At 43.4% G+C, this 16,587-nt stretch overlaps 2 protein-coding genes across 2 annotated transcripts; both read right to left on the bottom strand.

The window, feature by feature from the left end:
- Positions 1-2,673: 2,673 nt before the first annotated feature.
- On the bottom strand, positions 2,674-4,072 carry hoxa4a (homeobox A4a). Its single transcript, XM_070921301.1, has 2 exons — positions 3,655-4,072; positions 2,674-3,133 (listed from the first exon to the last, which is right to left on the bottom strand). The coding sequence occupies exons 1-2, from the start codon at positions 4,070-4,072 to the stop codon at positions 2,805-2,807; spliced, it is 747 nt and encodes a 248-aa protein (XP_070777402.1). The 3' UTR covers positions 2,674-2,804.
- Positions 4,073-12,715: 8,643 nt separating this feature from the next.
- hoxa5a (homeobox A5a) lies at positions 12,716-14,340 on the bottom strand. The gene is made up of 2 exons (XM_070921686.1): positions 13,758-14,340; positions 12,716-13,143 (listed from the first exon to the last, which is right to left on the bottom strand). Exons 1-2 carry the CDS (start codon positions 14,338-14,340, stop codon positions 12,893-12,895), a joined length of 834 nt encoding a protein of 277 aa, XP_070777787.1. The 3' UTR covers positions 12,716-12,892.
- Positions 14,341-16,587: the final 2,247 nt, after the last annotated feature.

Genomic DNA, 16,587 nt, shown 5'->3' with positions numbered 1-16,587 from the left:
GTTTAACAGTAACACATTGTGACATTAACCAGCTCAGAAACGCTACAGCAATGTAAAGCTGGAAATAAACAGATCACTTTACAATATCCATGAATATACGGCAGAAGGTCAGGGAACAAACCCCACTTCCGGGATATTTTATACAGATTTTTATAAATCTTCACCAAATTTAAGAGAAAAAAAACCCAGCCAAATCTACTCACAGGTCATGACGGTCTCAGTTTTGTCAGGGGAGAAGAGATCTGACTCGCACCCTGCAGAGGATCACTTCAAATGAAAGTAAGGCAGATTTTCACATCTATTTCTGACCCCGGGGCATTCATTATTCAACAAGTCACGTGAACGAGCAAATTAAAATTTCAGAACATTGGAAGTGACCTCTATTCGCGATTCAAATGACTTGGAATCTGTAATTTAACTAGTTGGACTTCTTGGAGTCTGCGCAAAAACGGTGCCAATCAGCCTCAACGCCATCTTCTGCACAGCCTCCATGTCTGCAGCAACTGCTGCACAGAGGGGCTGAGGAGTACATGCAAAGAGGGGTTTAACATTTCTGCAGGATTCTTTTTTTTTTTATGCAGACAAAGAAGAGAATAAATATGAAAGAAGCAACAAAAACTTTATAAACTAAAGCTTATTCTACTGTTCGTGTACATTCTGTGGTTTTTACTGTGTGAATTTTGGTGAATGTCAGTAATTTACCATTAAATGCATTGCAAACCCATCCATTGTGCCATTATTGCCATAAATGTTGAGCAGAAAACCATCAGTGCTAAAACATATTGAAAACAATCCTATATAACATGCACAATGCGAGCATGCTTCAGCTCATATCTGCCCTCTCTGCGCGGCCTGACAGGAGTGTTTCTGTGATGGATTGCAGGAGAGCTGTCTCTAAGAATAATTTTGGGAAAACTCATGGCTCAGATTCACACATAAACACCGTTTTTTGTTTCCGCGCTGTCTCTGGGTAAATCTTAAATGAGAAGAAAAAGCTCGCGGAGGTCTCAGCACTGATGTATGGTCTGAACATTGTGTGTGTCGAAAGGTCAGGGGTCAGAAGAAGTGCTCCGAGCCGGTGATTGGCCAGAGCCGGCCGTGTCCCCTGGTTGAACTCGCTATTGTTTGGATGTAGCAGGTAGTGACCAACACTCACACTCTGGTGCACTAAGGTTGGCTGAGATCTCCTTATAATGGCAAGTGAGAACAATATGTGTGGCCGGATACATTTAACAATTTAGGGTTGGTTTGATTCCCGTGACCGTAGCAAAGCCTGCGACACTTAAAGCAGCTGATATCTGCCCCCTTAATTTCAACAACACAGCTCATCTTAATCCACGAAAATGCGCAGGACATTTATGCACATTTTACGGATTAGAATTTCAGTCAGTTGAGCGTTGAAAGACCTAATGGAATCAGACATAAACACCTTTTACGCGGTGTGTTGTAGATGGGGATACAGCTTGTCGGACATACTTCATTCCGAATACGTTACACATATTAAACACCTGACAAGGTTAAAACTGTTTCCTTCTCTGTAAATCTACACTTTAAGAGAAACTGCGCAACTTTACGCCCTGAATAACAAGTTTATCCTCTTGGCAAATAGCATCAAATATAACAAATTGATTTTGAATAGAATCAGCTAAAGTAAAAAAAAAAAAAAGAAAGAAATATGAAATATTATGAAAGTGTGGCGCAGTAAATTATCTAATGCTCTGGCACACTATCACCATTTTACGCACGCATCTCCAAACACTGGATAACTGATTCAAATGCTTTAAATAAAAGTTGTAGAAAAATTCAAAGTCCACGTATTGAAATAAAAACAAACAGCATGAAAATAAAAATGTTTGAGTTTGAAAATAGAATCCCCAAATTAGGAATCTATAGAAAGAAAAAGGAGGGACCTAAATGCATTTGGTTTGTTAATACGCGCGGCTTCAAAAATACATGTTGCGCTCAGATCAAATCAGTATTTGCAATGACAAAATATCCAAAGCCAAGGCAGCCTTATAAGTGAAGTACATATTTATTTCACAAGGACAAATTGAGCCTACACTAGCCTACATCACAACGGTCATTACTGAGACGACACATACAAATATTCACAGTTCAGAACACAACACAACATGGGACGGACTAGCACAAATGAAACTCGACCTTACGACAACAACAAACATAATTCTACGGGACGAGAGTCTCTCCTTATTGTGCCTTCATTATGATTTGCCTATGTACATTAAATGTGAAAGTCACCTGGACTACATTCAACAGTAAACCAACCACTCAAACACACAAACTACACTGTTACTCTGACTGATGCCATTCCTCTAAAACAGCCGTGTGGATTTCTAACAGGCATCTAGAGTCTCGCTAAATATCTTTCAAGTATATTAGAACTTTCCATGAGCAATAATAGAAAAAAACAATCATCAAAGAGAACATAAAAAATGAGTTCAAACTTACTTTTACCTCACTCAATTTTAACTGTAATGATACATTTTGATCCAAGTCCTACGTTTGAATGTGCGTTATCCTTCTTTCATAATAATAAACAAATATATAAACACTTTGTTGCCACCGTGGCAATTAAAGGTGAATTTCAAGCTTATATGAAGAGGGCGAGGACGACCGGAGAGGGAAAGGGTACAAAGGACGTGACAGGGGCCCAATGGCGGAGGCAAGGTGAAAGAGATCACACCGTGTGTGTAAAATACTGAGAATCGGTCCATCAAATTCCACTTTTGTTATTTGCCATCTCAGTCTGGATTGGGTTTTATGGGGCGGGGTTCGTTCAAGCACTATAGGCCTGCGGTGCACGGCGTGGGGACAAGCTGCTGGCCTGTTTTGATCTGCTGCTGCTGGGCCCCCGAGGCTGAGGACGAGGCCGAGCTGGAGGAGCGGATCTTGGTGTTGGGAAGCTTGTGCTCCTTCTTCCACTTCATCCTCCGGTTCTGAAACCAGATCTTGACTTGGCGCTCGGACAGACACATTGTGTGCGCAATCTCCACCCGCCTGCGCCGGGTCAGGTACCGGTTGAAGTGGAACTCCTTCTCCAGCTCCAGAGCCTGCTGGCGGGTGTAGGCAGTGCGGGACCTCTTGGGCACTCCTCCAGTGTAATTGGGATTGACTGGAGAGGGGGGGAAAAAGCCATACACAGGCAAGCAAGCAGGTGTTACATGCAGGCTGATAGCGTTTATATAGTTCCTCCACTGGACACATTACAAGCTCGAAAAACTATAAAACATTTCTGGGTTTGGTGGGAAATCACAGCCGCCCTGTTTGTTTTACTCTCGGTCTTGTTTCAGTTTACGGACATGACCTTAATGTGCAGATGCGAGTGTACAAGCACTCGCATCCAGGGACAGATCAAGCTTAGAAATGATTAACAAAACAGCGGGGTTGGATATTACAGTTTGGCTCGGCTCCAGTGGTGGAGGTAGTTTGGGTTAAAAAGCAACAAAGGCACATGGCCCCGACAGACGAACACAGGCAATAAAATTTACGAGGGTCCTTAATTACCGACCCTGCTGCTCGATAGTCGTAAATTGCTGTTGTAAGGGCTGCTACTAGCGCTGCCTCAATAGGCTTGCGTGTGTTCCAGTGGTTGTTTCTCAGTGGTTCTGCTATTTAACCGTGACGATAACTCACCGGTGTTAACGTGGACCTTTTTCATCCACGGATAGACTACCGGCTCCTTGCCCTTCGCTACTCCGGGATATACCTCACTGGCGAGGCTGCAGTCTTTGCTGGCATTTGCCCCTGCGCCACCGTCTGGGGCCGCGGTGAGGCGAGGACCGTGGCTCTGTGGGACCGGCTGCGGCTGTGCGTGATGCCCCTCGCCGAAATCATCGAGTCCGGTGGCGGGGACGTTACCGTAATCGTAGCCCGATTCTGTGTAGTTTGACCTCGGATAGGATGGTTCGTCGTGATGGGGGAAGCCCGTATCTTTTGGCCGCTCGTAGTAATCACCGGGGTTGGGGATGTATCCGCTCTGCTGATATTCGTCGCATGGAGGAAAGGAAGGCTCGATATAGTTGGAGTTTATCAAGTAGGAACTCATGGTCATTAATTTGTGAAGTGCAACAATACTAATTTTTATCGCGCTGTCGTTTTTCTGATCTCCACAAAACCCTCCTACTCCCTGTCAAATGTACAAAGTTGCCTGGTCACGTGTGAGGCGCCACCAATCACCGCGTGTCCTGTGGGCATCATGTAAACAGGAACCAATGGAAAGCATGGCACTGGTACCACCAACACTGCTCGCGCTGGCTTACGTTGGTGTTTTCCTTATTAAATCACAGTATATAAAGCAAAACCAATCAACTAACTTGTTTACTGCATGGGGCCAAACTTATGTGGGTGAGGCTTTTCCTGCATGTGGAAAAAAAATCCATCTCCTCTGGAACAGAGAGTGGATGTGAAATTCAAGCCCTGAGAACATAAAGGTTATCATAAACAAAAGACCATAAGACCATTGGTGGCGTGAACATCGGTTGTTGGAGTTTAAGATGTGTTGAATTCTAATGAAGAGACGAGCAGGGGAACAGAAAACACGCCAACGCAACAATACAAGTCGTATTGTTGCGTGTTAGCCTATTCAAAACAGTGCGAGTGCACAGGCTTCCTGCAAGCGCTGACGAGCCGCTGCTCTGCGGACATACAAGCCTGCATGTAAAGCATATGAATTCAGTAAATGCCCGCTTATGACACACACACACACACACACACACACACACGAACAACAGAAAACTATCAGCTCTCACGTTGCACAATTGTATACATGCATGAGACCTTTTTATCATTTCATTTCACGGCTCTAAATGTGAACACTGTTGTTTTCTGCACTTTGCCAGGACGTGACAATCATTTCCAGCTCTTTCGGCTGTCTGTTCGTCCTGTAATACCACATGGAACTTATCTGGCACTGATCGCACGGCCACCACGTATTATCATTTCTCCTGTGTTAGCTGCCATTGAAAAGCTCATCCAAAAACACCAGACAAACACTTGCAGGACGCGTATCTCGCATTGTAGCCAGATGCCAGAAACAAAGCGTGGACATTTTCACCCAGGATACAGAGTTACAGTGAGAGATGCCAGAATTGCTCTGCACAGCACAGATGACCTCATATTTCATACAACTTTACTCCAATTCTGAATGAATTTGGAAATATATAAAATACCATCTCACACAAACAATTCGCCAGCATTTCAATACAAATCTGCAATGTGTTGATTAACAGAGTCTCTCCTGCGCTGTCTGCAGCAACACTTTACTGTAAACAACAAAGGCTATACATAATAACATTGTCATGTGTTGTAACAATGAAAATATGTGTTGAAGGGAGAGGCTACTGAAAGTTTTAAGGGGCAACTATTCCAAGGCACAATAATAGCAATGAATGTAATAATTATAATAACCTTTAATGTCATTATTTTAGGGAAATTAAGTGCACACATTCAGAGGATCCTTCGCCAGACTCCCATATAATTAAATGCAATAAAAAATAAGCAACATTTTTTAAACTGCACGTGTTCAAGGGAGAAAATATGAAAGTGTCTGACCGTGCTCCTCGCCATCAGCCATCACGTCCAGGTCGTGTTTCCTCTCCATGTCCGAGGTGGCCCACTGTATCTGTGTCCTTTGCTCTTCACAAAGCTGCTCCACGCTGTCCACGTCAACAAGGCCTCTGCGTGGAGAAACAAGAGGCCAAACTTCGGAAATATTGAAAGCTTTCTTTTCTCTCTTCTTTTTTTTCTTTTTTTCCTGGTCCCCCCTATTCTCTTCGCTCCTCTAAACAGAGATAACTTCTGCCTGACCCCAAAGTGACACCGTTTCCATTTTGTTTCTGATTAATCTTGCCCATTGACAGTCTTTGTTAAACAACAAGGCGCGCCCCTTTTCCAAAGAGGCGACATTTTCATATCTGTTAGACGCGGTGACCTGGGGTTCACCCCGGACTTGGACTTCAGTTTTGCGGGAACTGTTCAACTCTGGGTAGTTGGGGGAGCACTTAGCGCGGGTCAGCACCCCAGGAACGTCCCCAAAGGATTTTAAAAACGTGCAAAAGACCTCCAACTATCTCGAAAATCACACGCCGAACTGTGAGTTAGAATATGCGTCTTTAGTGGTTAGTGGATCTGACAACCACAGAGAGCTGCTGCAGATGGGCTCAAATATTTAACATTAAATATATTTTTTTCCACAGTGCTAATCCTCTAGTTTTTGGAGATGTAGATGACTTAAAACAGGTGACTTCTTCCTTTCCACAGCAGCCACAGGGCAGGCCTCACTTTTTGCTCTTTAAAAAAAGAATTTTTTTTCCCCATGTGAGCACACTGTTGCTGCAAGGCAGAGCTGTTACTATCTTGTGTATCTTACAGGCTTCCTCGCACCTAACTCATGGTAAACGGCAGCTGATGCACTTTCCGCCATATATTCACTGCATCCGTATGGCCAAGAGACCACCTGAGAGGCAATATGTCAACATAATGTCAGCGGTAAGACGACTTCACATGATATCTAAATTTACAGTGTGCTGCCATACTGTTATATATGGGCCCTGTATAAATATGGGCCGGATCAGCTCGGCTATTATCCACTTACTCTCTAAGTTATCCTTGCGTGAATAACTGTTTTTACAGGTCATTCTACTTGTTGCTATGGACTACTTTTTCTCTTTAATGTTCAGCTGTGAATAACTTTATTTTAACATATTACCATGAAGGTCCAAGGATCCGATTGCAGTGCTGCAAAAGGAGCATTTCAGATAACAGTCCTGGTAATACGTCCGTTATCTAGGCCTGCTGCAAGGTGCTGCTGTAGGTTTGAATGCAATAAAGCATCTGGAAATCTCTCATGAACAATGCGGCATGCACAAAATATAAAAGATAATAATCAGCCAATTGACCATTGGACTAAAAGGAAGCATTTGGAAGCAACCTTTAAATAGCGTTCACTATCTATCGCCTCCAAATTTAAAGAAATATTTTGTTCTTAATGTGAAGAAAAACCCCGTTACAGCCTCGTGTAAGAGGTTTTAGTTCAGGACAAAATAAGCTACAAGCCAGATCACGGTGTTCCCTTCCAGAGCATATACTGTGAAGTGAAGGTCTATTTAACCAGTATACATCATGCTGACAGTTTACTGTAAATTTAGATTATCAGAGAAGTGCTGTGACGATGGTGACAGATTGCAGATGGCTCTCACAAGGTCTCGTGTCTGTGCTGAGCCCTGACGGCGGGATAAAATATCCTCTCTGCATTCGAGATGTGCCGAGGATCCGAGCTAAAAAACACCTTCCACACCTTTATGGAAATGTTTTGATGTAGGTAAACACTCATAATAAAGTATTTGTCTTCCCCCCCCCCCCCCCCCCACAGTGTGCCACGTGTGACTGTCCTTTCCATCACTTGGTCGTCACAGCAAGGATAAAGCTAATAATGGTCACCAGCTTTTATCCACGGCAGCAAACTTTGATTAGACCAACAACACGGTGACCTTCACACGAAGAGGAGGCGGACAAAAGCAGCTACATCCTTTAGAAAGTGCGTGGACAGCTTCCTTACTCCTCCACGTGAAGAGGCTGCTGGAATTGAAAAGCACTGAGCCATAATATTTTTGACAACTAATGTTCCCAAATGAGGAAGTTACAGACAGATTTCAAAAGATTAAATAAGTTGCAATGTGCACTTTAAGGTGAGTTAAAGTGCTAACAATCAGATTACCAACGCTTGAATTAAAATAACTGAAAACATATGAAATGATGCTTGCTGTGGAAAATGATGGCCTAATTAAAAAAACCTGTATGCAATCATATCATTTAGCGCTTTGTGACTTTGGGTGAACGCAGCCTTCATCGATGAGCTTTCATTTTTAAATTGAATAAACAAAGTTGAATGACCAAGTTTGGGACTCGCCTTCCCTGACAATTTTAGTTATTTAACATTTAGACATTTCACTTGTGTGGTTTACAAAGTGCAAAAACGATCAATAATGTCGCGCATCATGTCTCATGGTTCTACAAATGTGTTAAATGTCTACAAATAAAACTGTATTGACGTTGAACATTTCTAAAATGTGTTTTTCTATTCCTTTCGTGTTAAGATGACAATAAAACGTTGATGAAATCGAAAGTGCAAATATTGTAATTGTTTTATTGGTCCTTTTTTTTATCAAAGGGATCCCAGATGATAAGTTTTCCCCTCTGGTTTAAATTGGAAAAATATATATTTAGATTTTTTTTTAACAAAAAGTTGTAAAAGATCGTGCGAGCTCTGTTGCCGGTTGCATATAAGAAGTCATGCTATTCAGGCGAGACACAGTTTTGGGCTTTTAAAAACAGAATGTCAATAAAATTAGTTGTTTTTTGACGTCGATTTAACTGTTTTCCATTTTTTTACTCATTTCTTATGTTATTTTTTGGGCCTTTAACACCTTCAACCAAAGGTTCAATATTTTAGCTCGCTTTAAGAAAGAGCTGCATGCATTTTCCAGAGCGATTAAACAGGCCCAGTGAAAACAAAATGCATACATAGTAGACCTATATATAAAATGATTTTTAAAACTTTCTCTCTTTGAGTCACAAAAAACATCTGTGCCATTTCTGCTTTCTTAAAAGGCTTCTATTCAGCTGATCAGGAAGAGAGGGGCTAAATGTTTTTTAAGGGGTCCGGGGGCTCAGTTTGGGGGCTGTGGGCCTTCCCATTACCCTGTGACCGGGTCGAGAGTATCAATCCTCAAAATGCTAATTTTGCCCTCGTCCCTAAACATATCAAATGCAATTTATTCAAAGGAAATTCACCAATCAACCGCCCTAATAAAACGCCAGCCACTCAATCTTGTTGCCGGGGACGGGTGGGGGGTCCCCTCCCCCGGTCCCAAACGCGAGGTCACCGCGCTTTCAGGGTTCACCTGGAGTGCACCGTGCAACATATGTAATTCAAAGCTATTCTGTCTTTTGTGTGGAGAGTCAAGATCGCTATTATAAGGCTGGCATCAAGCTCCGAGTGAACAGATGACGGAGACTTGTTCAGCGGGTAAACTTTTGACCCCAATTTTTCCTCCTCTTCTGCAGCTATCTCGCGCTCATCTGTCCCAGCCCGGTGAGATATCTGGCCCTCTTGAAACGAAAAATTGATTTGAACAATGTGCATCTCTCTTGCCATCACGCGGATCATTTTCCCCAAATTTCATAATTAGAGAAGATGCCAGCACAAGAGCTAAAATGCAATTGTGGCTTTATGATGTCTCCAACGAGGGAGTGGAAAGATAAATCCAATCGGCTCCCACTCAAGACTAATAGGGCCGTAAAATATGCAAATCATTCATTAGCGTTATAGAGCAACCAAAGCAGCCAAAAGTCTTTGTTGGAGGCAACACTTAAAGTCAGACTCCCCCTCTCGCCTCACATAGGCTTTTCCTCCAGTGCAGGATGTTACCACAGGCTCTGTGTCCCTCGCTAAATTCATTTAGACGCATTATGCTTATAGGCAACGCCAAGCAAACGTGTCATTAACGCGAAGGCGCGCTTGGGTGTGTATGTGCGTGCGGTACCGTGGATGTGTGAGCGTGTTTCCCTCTCTCTCCATACAGCAGGGTGACAGTGAACTTGGCCTAAAGCGAGCTCTGCTGGTGGCTCGGAGAGGATGCAGATTTATCTTGGTGCTGTGGCTGACCTCCAGATGAACCTGCAGCGCTCTCTCCCTCGCTCTCTCTCTGCCTGGCAGTATGCCGCACATGGGGCCCTGTCGAATTTTCTCCTTTTGAAATATTGGCAAGGGTTTTAATTTCCAAATAGACGCACTCTCAGTGAGTCCTGTTGTATTTTCAGCGTGCCTAGAATCAAACCGGAAAGTAGAAGTCCCGTATTTTGTAAAGCTGGTGACTTCTTTACATAACAATGAGCAAGACTTGTTAAGCAATAAGACGAGGGATATCAGCAATATGGTTTGGGTCATACAGCAACCTCAAAACTTTAGGATTTCTCTTATATAAAAAATAAAATCCTGCCAAAAAAAGAGAATTCCACATTGTGAGTCTGATCATGTTTTAAATTCCACTCCAGCTTTGGCGGACATGGATTTAAGAAGTTATTTAAAGTTCTACGGTGATTAATGCATTTATTTATTTGCAGAAAGGTTCGGAAATAACCTGTAATGACTCTAGACAGAATGATGTAGGCCTCTGCGCCAAAAATAAAACCTTGGTATTTAAGTTATGATGGCTGGCGGACAATGTAACCTTTGCAAAAGCACCCAGGCAACAACTTTAAGAAAGCAGAATGGTTCTTTGCTTGGTCGTTTGCTGCCAAAAACTCATAAGACTTAAATAGTGAAATCCGATTTTTGTTTTTTTTTGTAGATGTTTTCGTGTATATCTGGCCTGGACATCTCAATTTAGAAATCGAGTCTCACACCCTTTAACTGAAGAAATGCGCAAGAAGAAAGAAAAAGACAAGGCCAACGCGTCCAAAAAAGAAGTCATAAACGATATAATTCTTTCCTCCATTTTCAGTCCAGGTTTTTTAGAATCAGGGTCCACTGGTGGCTGGTCGGACAAGAGGTCACCACAAAGCGAGAGTGACTTTTAAAAGAGGTCATCTGAACTTTTCAACCCCAAACACCAAACGACGTGGCAGACACAAAACGGAATTCCTTTTCAAATGTCTCCCCGCTGCTGTTTGTTCCCATGTTGTGTTTACTTGACACAGTTTACAGCCTGTCCCGGAGCCGCATGCATGGTGCCAACATGTGGAGAGCAACTGCAACTTTTTTTTTTTCCAGGGACTGACCAACAACTTCCAAAAGTCATCAGCACATACAGAATCCAATCAGACGGAGCTATTTGTAAATGTGTAGGCCTGCATTAGCTTTATCAAGGAAATCTATACATACACACACACACACACACACACACACACACACACACACACACACACCCCTTGGAAACTTTCTGGCTCACGGTCTGTGAATTCTCCAATGTAATAAAACGACAACAGCTAGAAGTTTGTGGGGGTGGAAATGGACACAGAGATAATTATCCAACATGTAAAAATGGATTATGAGTTACACCACAGATGGAGGGAAACAAGTTACACGGGGAAGGAAGCAATTAAATAGCCATGAGCCGGACCCAACCCTGCGCAACATCTGCCGAGACCAGTATTCAGCACTGCACAACTGACAAATTAGTGTAATGGACTAATAGGGACGGATAGAGGGAGCGAATACAATAATAAGGCTGTTTAACACAGGCTGGCTGTTCTCGGGCTACCGGATAGTCTGCAGAAACTTACCCAGAGACGCGGTCCTCATCCTGGAGAGCGTCCGGTCCATACTGAGGCAGACTGAGCAATAGAGACGGTCTGTACCGGTCAAGTAACACTTACAGCCTGCAAAGAGAGAGTCAGACGAAGCCTCGCCGTCAGTGCGATTATATGTTATGTGCAATATACTGTCAACTCCCCAAAACCATAAAACTTACTTTAATGGCCACCACGTGACCGTTTATGGCCAGTGAGCCTATCTGGCCGCGCTCCGGATGATTTTTACGATCTAATTCATAGACAAAACCCCCCATTCATTTAGCACCCAAATGTCAGAGAGCCAGAATCGGCCCTAATAAAGTTTACAGCTTGAAAAGTCGAGCTGATTCTCCGGGAATAGCCCAGGAGTCTGTGCGCAAGGGGACTCCCGGCCCCTGGAGCCGGTTAGTGGCCAAGGACCCCCAAAAGCCCCCACAGCTCCACAGCAAAGGTGAGTAAAACACGAAGCTTTCATTCAAGGGGACCTGTTGGATTCAAGGAGATTTGACTTGAGGAAACTTTGACTTTTTTTTTCTGACAGCTTACACAAGTTGACTTGAACATTTTTGGACCAAACAGCAAACTCTGACTCTTCTCTTCCACGCAGCACTCGTGGCAAAAGCGCGAATGGATAGTGGATATTTTACAAAAACGTACACTCACTGTAATGTTGCCGTTCCAGTAGAAAGTTTATTATAATGGCCATCATCATCATCATCATTATTATTATAGTATATTCTTGACTTCCAGTCTTTGAAAAACATTTACAAAAAGCTAAATCACGATGGAGTTATACACATAGGCAATGAACTTTACTGTGGGGCCCTCCACATAAAAACAGCTAAACAAAGACAAAAAACACGCTTTTACTAAGATGTTGCGCCCAGGTGAACAACGCAAACTGCAGCTCCTGCAAATAAACAGGGAAAAAAAAACAAAGGTACAAGGCACAGCTACTGTACATACAAGACTGAGTCGGCACCTCTGTCCATACATGTGTTCACAACGCACACAATAACCACACAAAGGCTTACGGACTCTGCTGGCTCTACTTTTTGGAAGCAAGTTATCTGACACGTTGGTACAATACATCAAACAAATAAATACATACATGTACAGTACATACAGAGAAAACGAAGGCTAAACACAGCTCGCGCTCAACCCTCTCTTATTGTTCTGAGAGCATCACACAACTTTTACTGGGTTTATTTGCGGTTTTAAGTAGCATTTCAAGCTTTGACGTTTTTTATTCTTATTTTTTTTTTCGTCTGAACAAGAAATAATTTAAACAAACATTTATTTTCATGTGTTTCTATTTTTCCTCTAAATCTAGACAGAGCTGTACATCATAATGCATTTTTTTTTTTTTACTCACATAAGCATTACCACGGTGGAAATAAAAAGGAATATAATGGGACGGTTGTTGGACATACAGTGGGCTTAGGTGGGGTGTCCCCTGTCCCGCACTCAGCCCGTTAACAAAGTCTCTGCGCTGTTGGATACAGGAGGAGGAGAAGTTGATATGACAATCTTTGTTTTATTTTCATAGTGCTCGCTATCAGGGGAAGAGGAGTGAGTATCAAGGCCTGTAGCCTCCCCCGCCTGCAGCCGCCATGTTCATGCTCTTCAGCTTGTTGTCCTTCTTCCACTTCATCCTGCGGTTCTGAAACCAGATTTTGATCTGTCTCTCTGAGAGGCAGAGGGCATGGGCTATCTCGATCCTCCGCCTGCGGGTCAGATACCGGTTGAAGTGGAACTCCTTTTCCAGCTCCAGGGTCTGGTAGCGGGTATATGCAGTCCTGGCTCTCTTCCCCTCTGGTCCTGCCAAATCTTGAGACACACGAGATACAGTAGATGTTAGAACAAATTGTGCAAAAAGTTTTTTTGACTAAATTTCTCGCATTTTTTTTGATATTTCCTTTATGGTTTCCGTAGGTGGGAATGGCGTAAAAGTTGGTACACACAAGTTTTAAATGACGCTTATTAGAACTCCAATTCACTAAAAACAACTAATAACAAAGTAAAATACCTACACGCCTTTTTAACTGCACCTTGCGAAAAGGAATTAACACAGTGAAAGGATGTCAAATGTGGGCTATTGAAATGAAGCAAAAAAACTCATATATCCTGTATATATCTAAACTAACTTATGTTATGTTGTTAAATGATCCCGTACCTGGTCTACGTAGACTGTATTGAAAAGCAAGAATACACCAAACAGGTGAGAGGCGCATATGGCGCCACATGCCTCTTGGAGGGTAAATCTATTTTGTGCTTTTTAAATGAAAAAACAAAAGTCATAATGCCAAATTGAAGTTTGGCCTGTTTTTCTTTGAGTTAAAAAGTCCCAGAATAAGATATAAACACGATCACACCTTTACCAAACAATAACACAGCGCCAAGTCTGTAAAATCAATAGCAGATCATTTAAAAAAGCAGCTTACCGTGATTTATATGCAGTTTCCTCATCCACGGATATATCTGAGGCTGTGATGAGTCGGTGACATTTTGTGGAGTTGTCGGTGCGCTTCCCGCAGGCTTCTCTTCCTCGAGGGGGGCAGCTTTGGACCCACAGTCCCGGCTGAGCAGCAGCGTGCCTCCGTTCGAGCTCGAGCACGGGGTCGTTATAGAGTTTTTCACGGCTCTGTGTTGAGACTGAGTCTCGGTGACCGGGGACGAGGTGGCGACCGAGGCGCACGGTAGCGGGTCAGGTGGTGGCGACAGAGACGATGTCCCGGTGCTGCTGGCGGACTGGGTGTACCTGACCGGCTCCACCGAGGGTGTTGTCGCCGCTGAGTGACTCGGGGAGTAGCCCTGCGTCCGCTCGCTGCCCACAAAGTGTCCGGTACCGGCCCGACCGACTGTTAGGTCCATCCCGTTGTAGCCATAGCCGTACCTGCTGGAATGCATGGCTGTTGAGTCCCTGTATTGCTCGTTTGCCGTACTATGGTCTCCATAATTATGTAACTGGAAGTCCGCGCCATTGGGATAGCGACCGCAGAATGAGTTCACAAAATAGGAGCTCATTTGTTGACAATTCCACCGTTTGTTCGTTGCTGGTATTGTTGTTGTTTTTTATTGTTTTGAGGTAAAATAGCATAAACCTGTGTGCTTGATTTGTGGCTCTTATGGTTTAGCGCGTCCTATAGCACCCTTGCACAATTTATGATGAATTATGGAAATGAGTGGGACATGGACTTGATTCTCTCTTACGTAGGCACCCAAATATGGGGTACGGCGGAGTATCACGTGCTTTTGTTGACCAGTCGTAAATCCTGCTCGGTGACCTCCAGAGGTAAACTCGTGCACAGAGGAAATACTGGGTGGGATGTGAAGGGCGCGCGCCTCCGTGCGCTCGTGGCTAGGGCAAACTCCGAGCGAGGGCTCGGGTGTTTTGGATTGTCGTGGTGCGCCATCCTCTGGCTCAACTGTTGCACTGCCTGTCTGCGGCGATCCGCGAGGCGTGGGCTCCACACGGGGTCATGCAGAGGTTAACGACCATTGCGGCAAAAACCAACGGGCTCCTAAACAATACAACAAGTGACATGCTGAGAGTGCAATCTTCGCGAGGAAAGTGTACAGGAATAATTCGATCAGAATCCGTTCTGCATGTTATGATAGGCGATGAGTGCAAATAGTCTGTGCAGTTAATAGAATAAAAGCCCATTCAAAAACAGGGCTGCCGGTTTTTTTCACACTTTTTCTTATTATAATAAAACAAGTGAACAAGCACTCATGCGGGAGAAGACTAATAAATAAATGTTTAGGGGAAATATAAAAGCCAAACAGGACATTGTCGAACAATATGACAGACAGCCATTCAAGGCCTGTCCTTCATGCCATATTGAAGAATTAATATTTTTTAATATAGGCTACATATGAAGACACGTAAACACACGTTACTGCCCATTTTATGCTCGTTAAAATTTCACGATTCCAAACAATAAGCCCTCAGATGATATTATAAGCTTTTTGCACGCAACCCGACTTTATTACGCCCTCGTTTAATGGCGAACCGTCGTTCATATTGACGTTTTAACAGACATCTTATCACATTGCAGTTTTAGTGTATTGTATGTTTGTGAGATATCAACACAAGATCGAGAGCAACATAAAATCTCTTTTCTACAAGCAGCTGCAGCGTGTGGAGTTCAGTACAGCCGCTCTGCAATTCAAAGAAACAAAAGAGGCAACGTTTGAAATAAGAAATGATGGAAAAAGGAAATATTGGAAACGATTCATGGATAAAATGAAGCCAGCGCATTTAAAATGTTATTGATGTAAAATAACCACAATATTCGGCAATAATTCATCTTTTCGGCTTCTGTTATTGCTCTGTGGGCTATTCCTATTTAACATTGTGCTACAAAGAGGTAGCGTCCTATGACTTTCTGTTCCTTCTCTTCCACTGAATAAAAATATAGGCTTCAATGTGATATTGAAGTAACAATTTTAAAATAATTTTCTAATCGTACAATAAGTACAAGTAAAGATGATTTAATGTCCAAAAAAAATAAAAAGTAACTTTAAGTTTTCGGGAAATTGTTTCTTAGGTATAAAAAAATGTCAACTCTCTCCAGCTTTGATTGTCACCTGGCCAATGAAAAGTGTAAATCAACTGTCTACTATTGTCCTTGTTCATTCTGAGCAGGAATATATAAAGAGGAGATCCGCACAGAGCCTGACACAGACGCGGAGCCTAAATAGAGGCATGGCGCCTCGTCCGTTTGGTTTTCTCCTTGTGGAATTTTTATGGCACCTTTCGTCTCTCGAAGGCAGCGACTTGTCCTCTGCTTTCCCCCAACATGCTATTCCCCCAGAGCAGCCCCCTTTTGCCAGCACAAGCCCAATCATGTGTTACTGCCAAAAAACAGCGAGATATAGATTATTTATTCTGTTCCAGGTATGTGTGCCCTTTGCGGTAACAGATCCCCAGAAGGCACAATGTGAGGAAGGGTGTATACCGGGCTCCCACATCCAGTGGGCCCACAAAAAGAGAAGCACTACGGAGAGTGTGTGTGTGTGTGTGTGTGTTGGCTAAACAGGCATGCTCCAACAGCTGATTTATGGCTGGCCAATGGCAAGAAAGTTCCCACGAAAATGATTTCCCCGACTTGAGCCAGAGACACACCCAGGAACTAAATAAGGACCAGAAGAAAGGAGATGAAAGTAGTGAGTGCGCACTGGTGTCAAACATGTCGGGCTGGGAGCGAGAGGGAGGGGGGTGGGGGGGGGGCACTGCTGCAGGAAGCACAGGAGGGCAGTGCACTCTGC

Source organism: Enoplosus armatus, chromosome 16 (assembly GCF_043641665.1).
Source record: "Enoplosus armatus isolate fEnoArm2 chromosome 16, fEnoArm2.hap1, whole genome shotgun sequence".
Taxonomy (NCBI): Eukaryota; Metazoa; Chordata; class Actinopteri; order Centrarchiformes; family Enoplosidae; genus Enoplosus; species Enoplosus armatus.
Note: the sequence above shows the minus strand (reverse complement) of the source record. Positions and strands in the feature narration are given on the sequence as shown.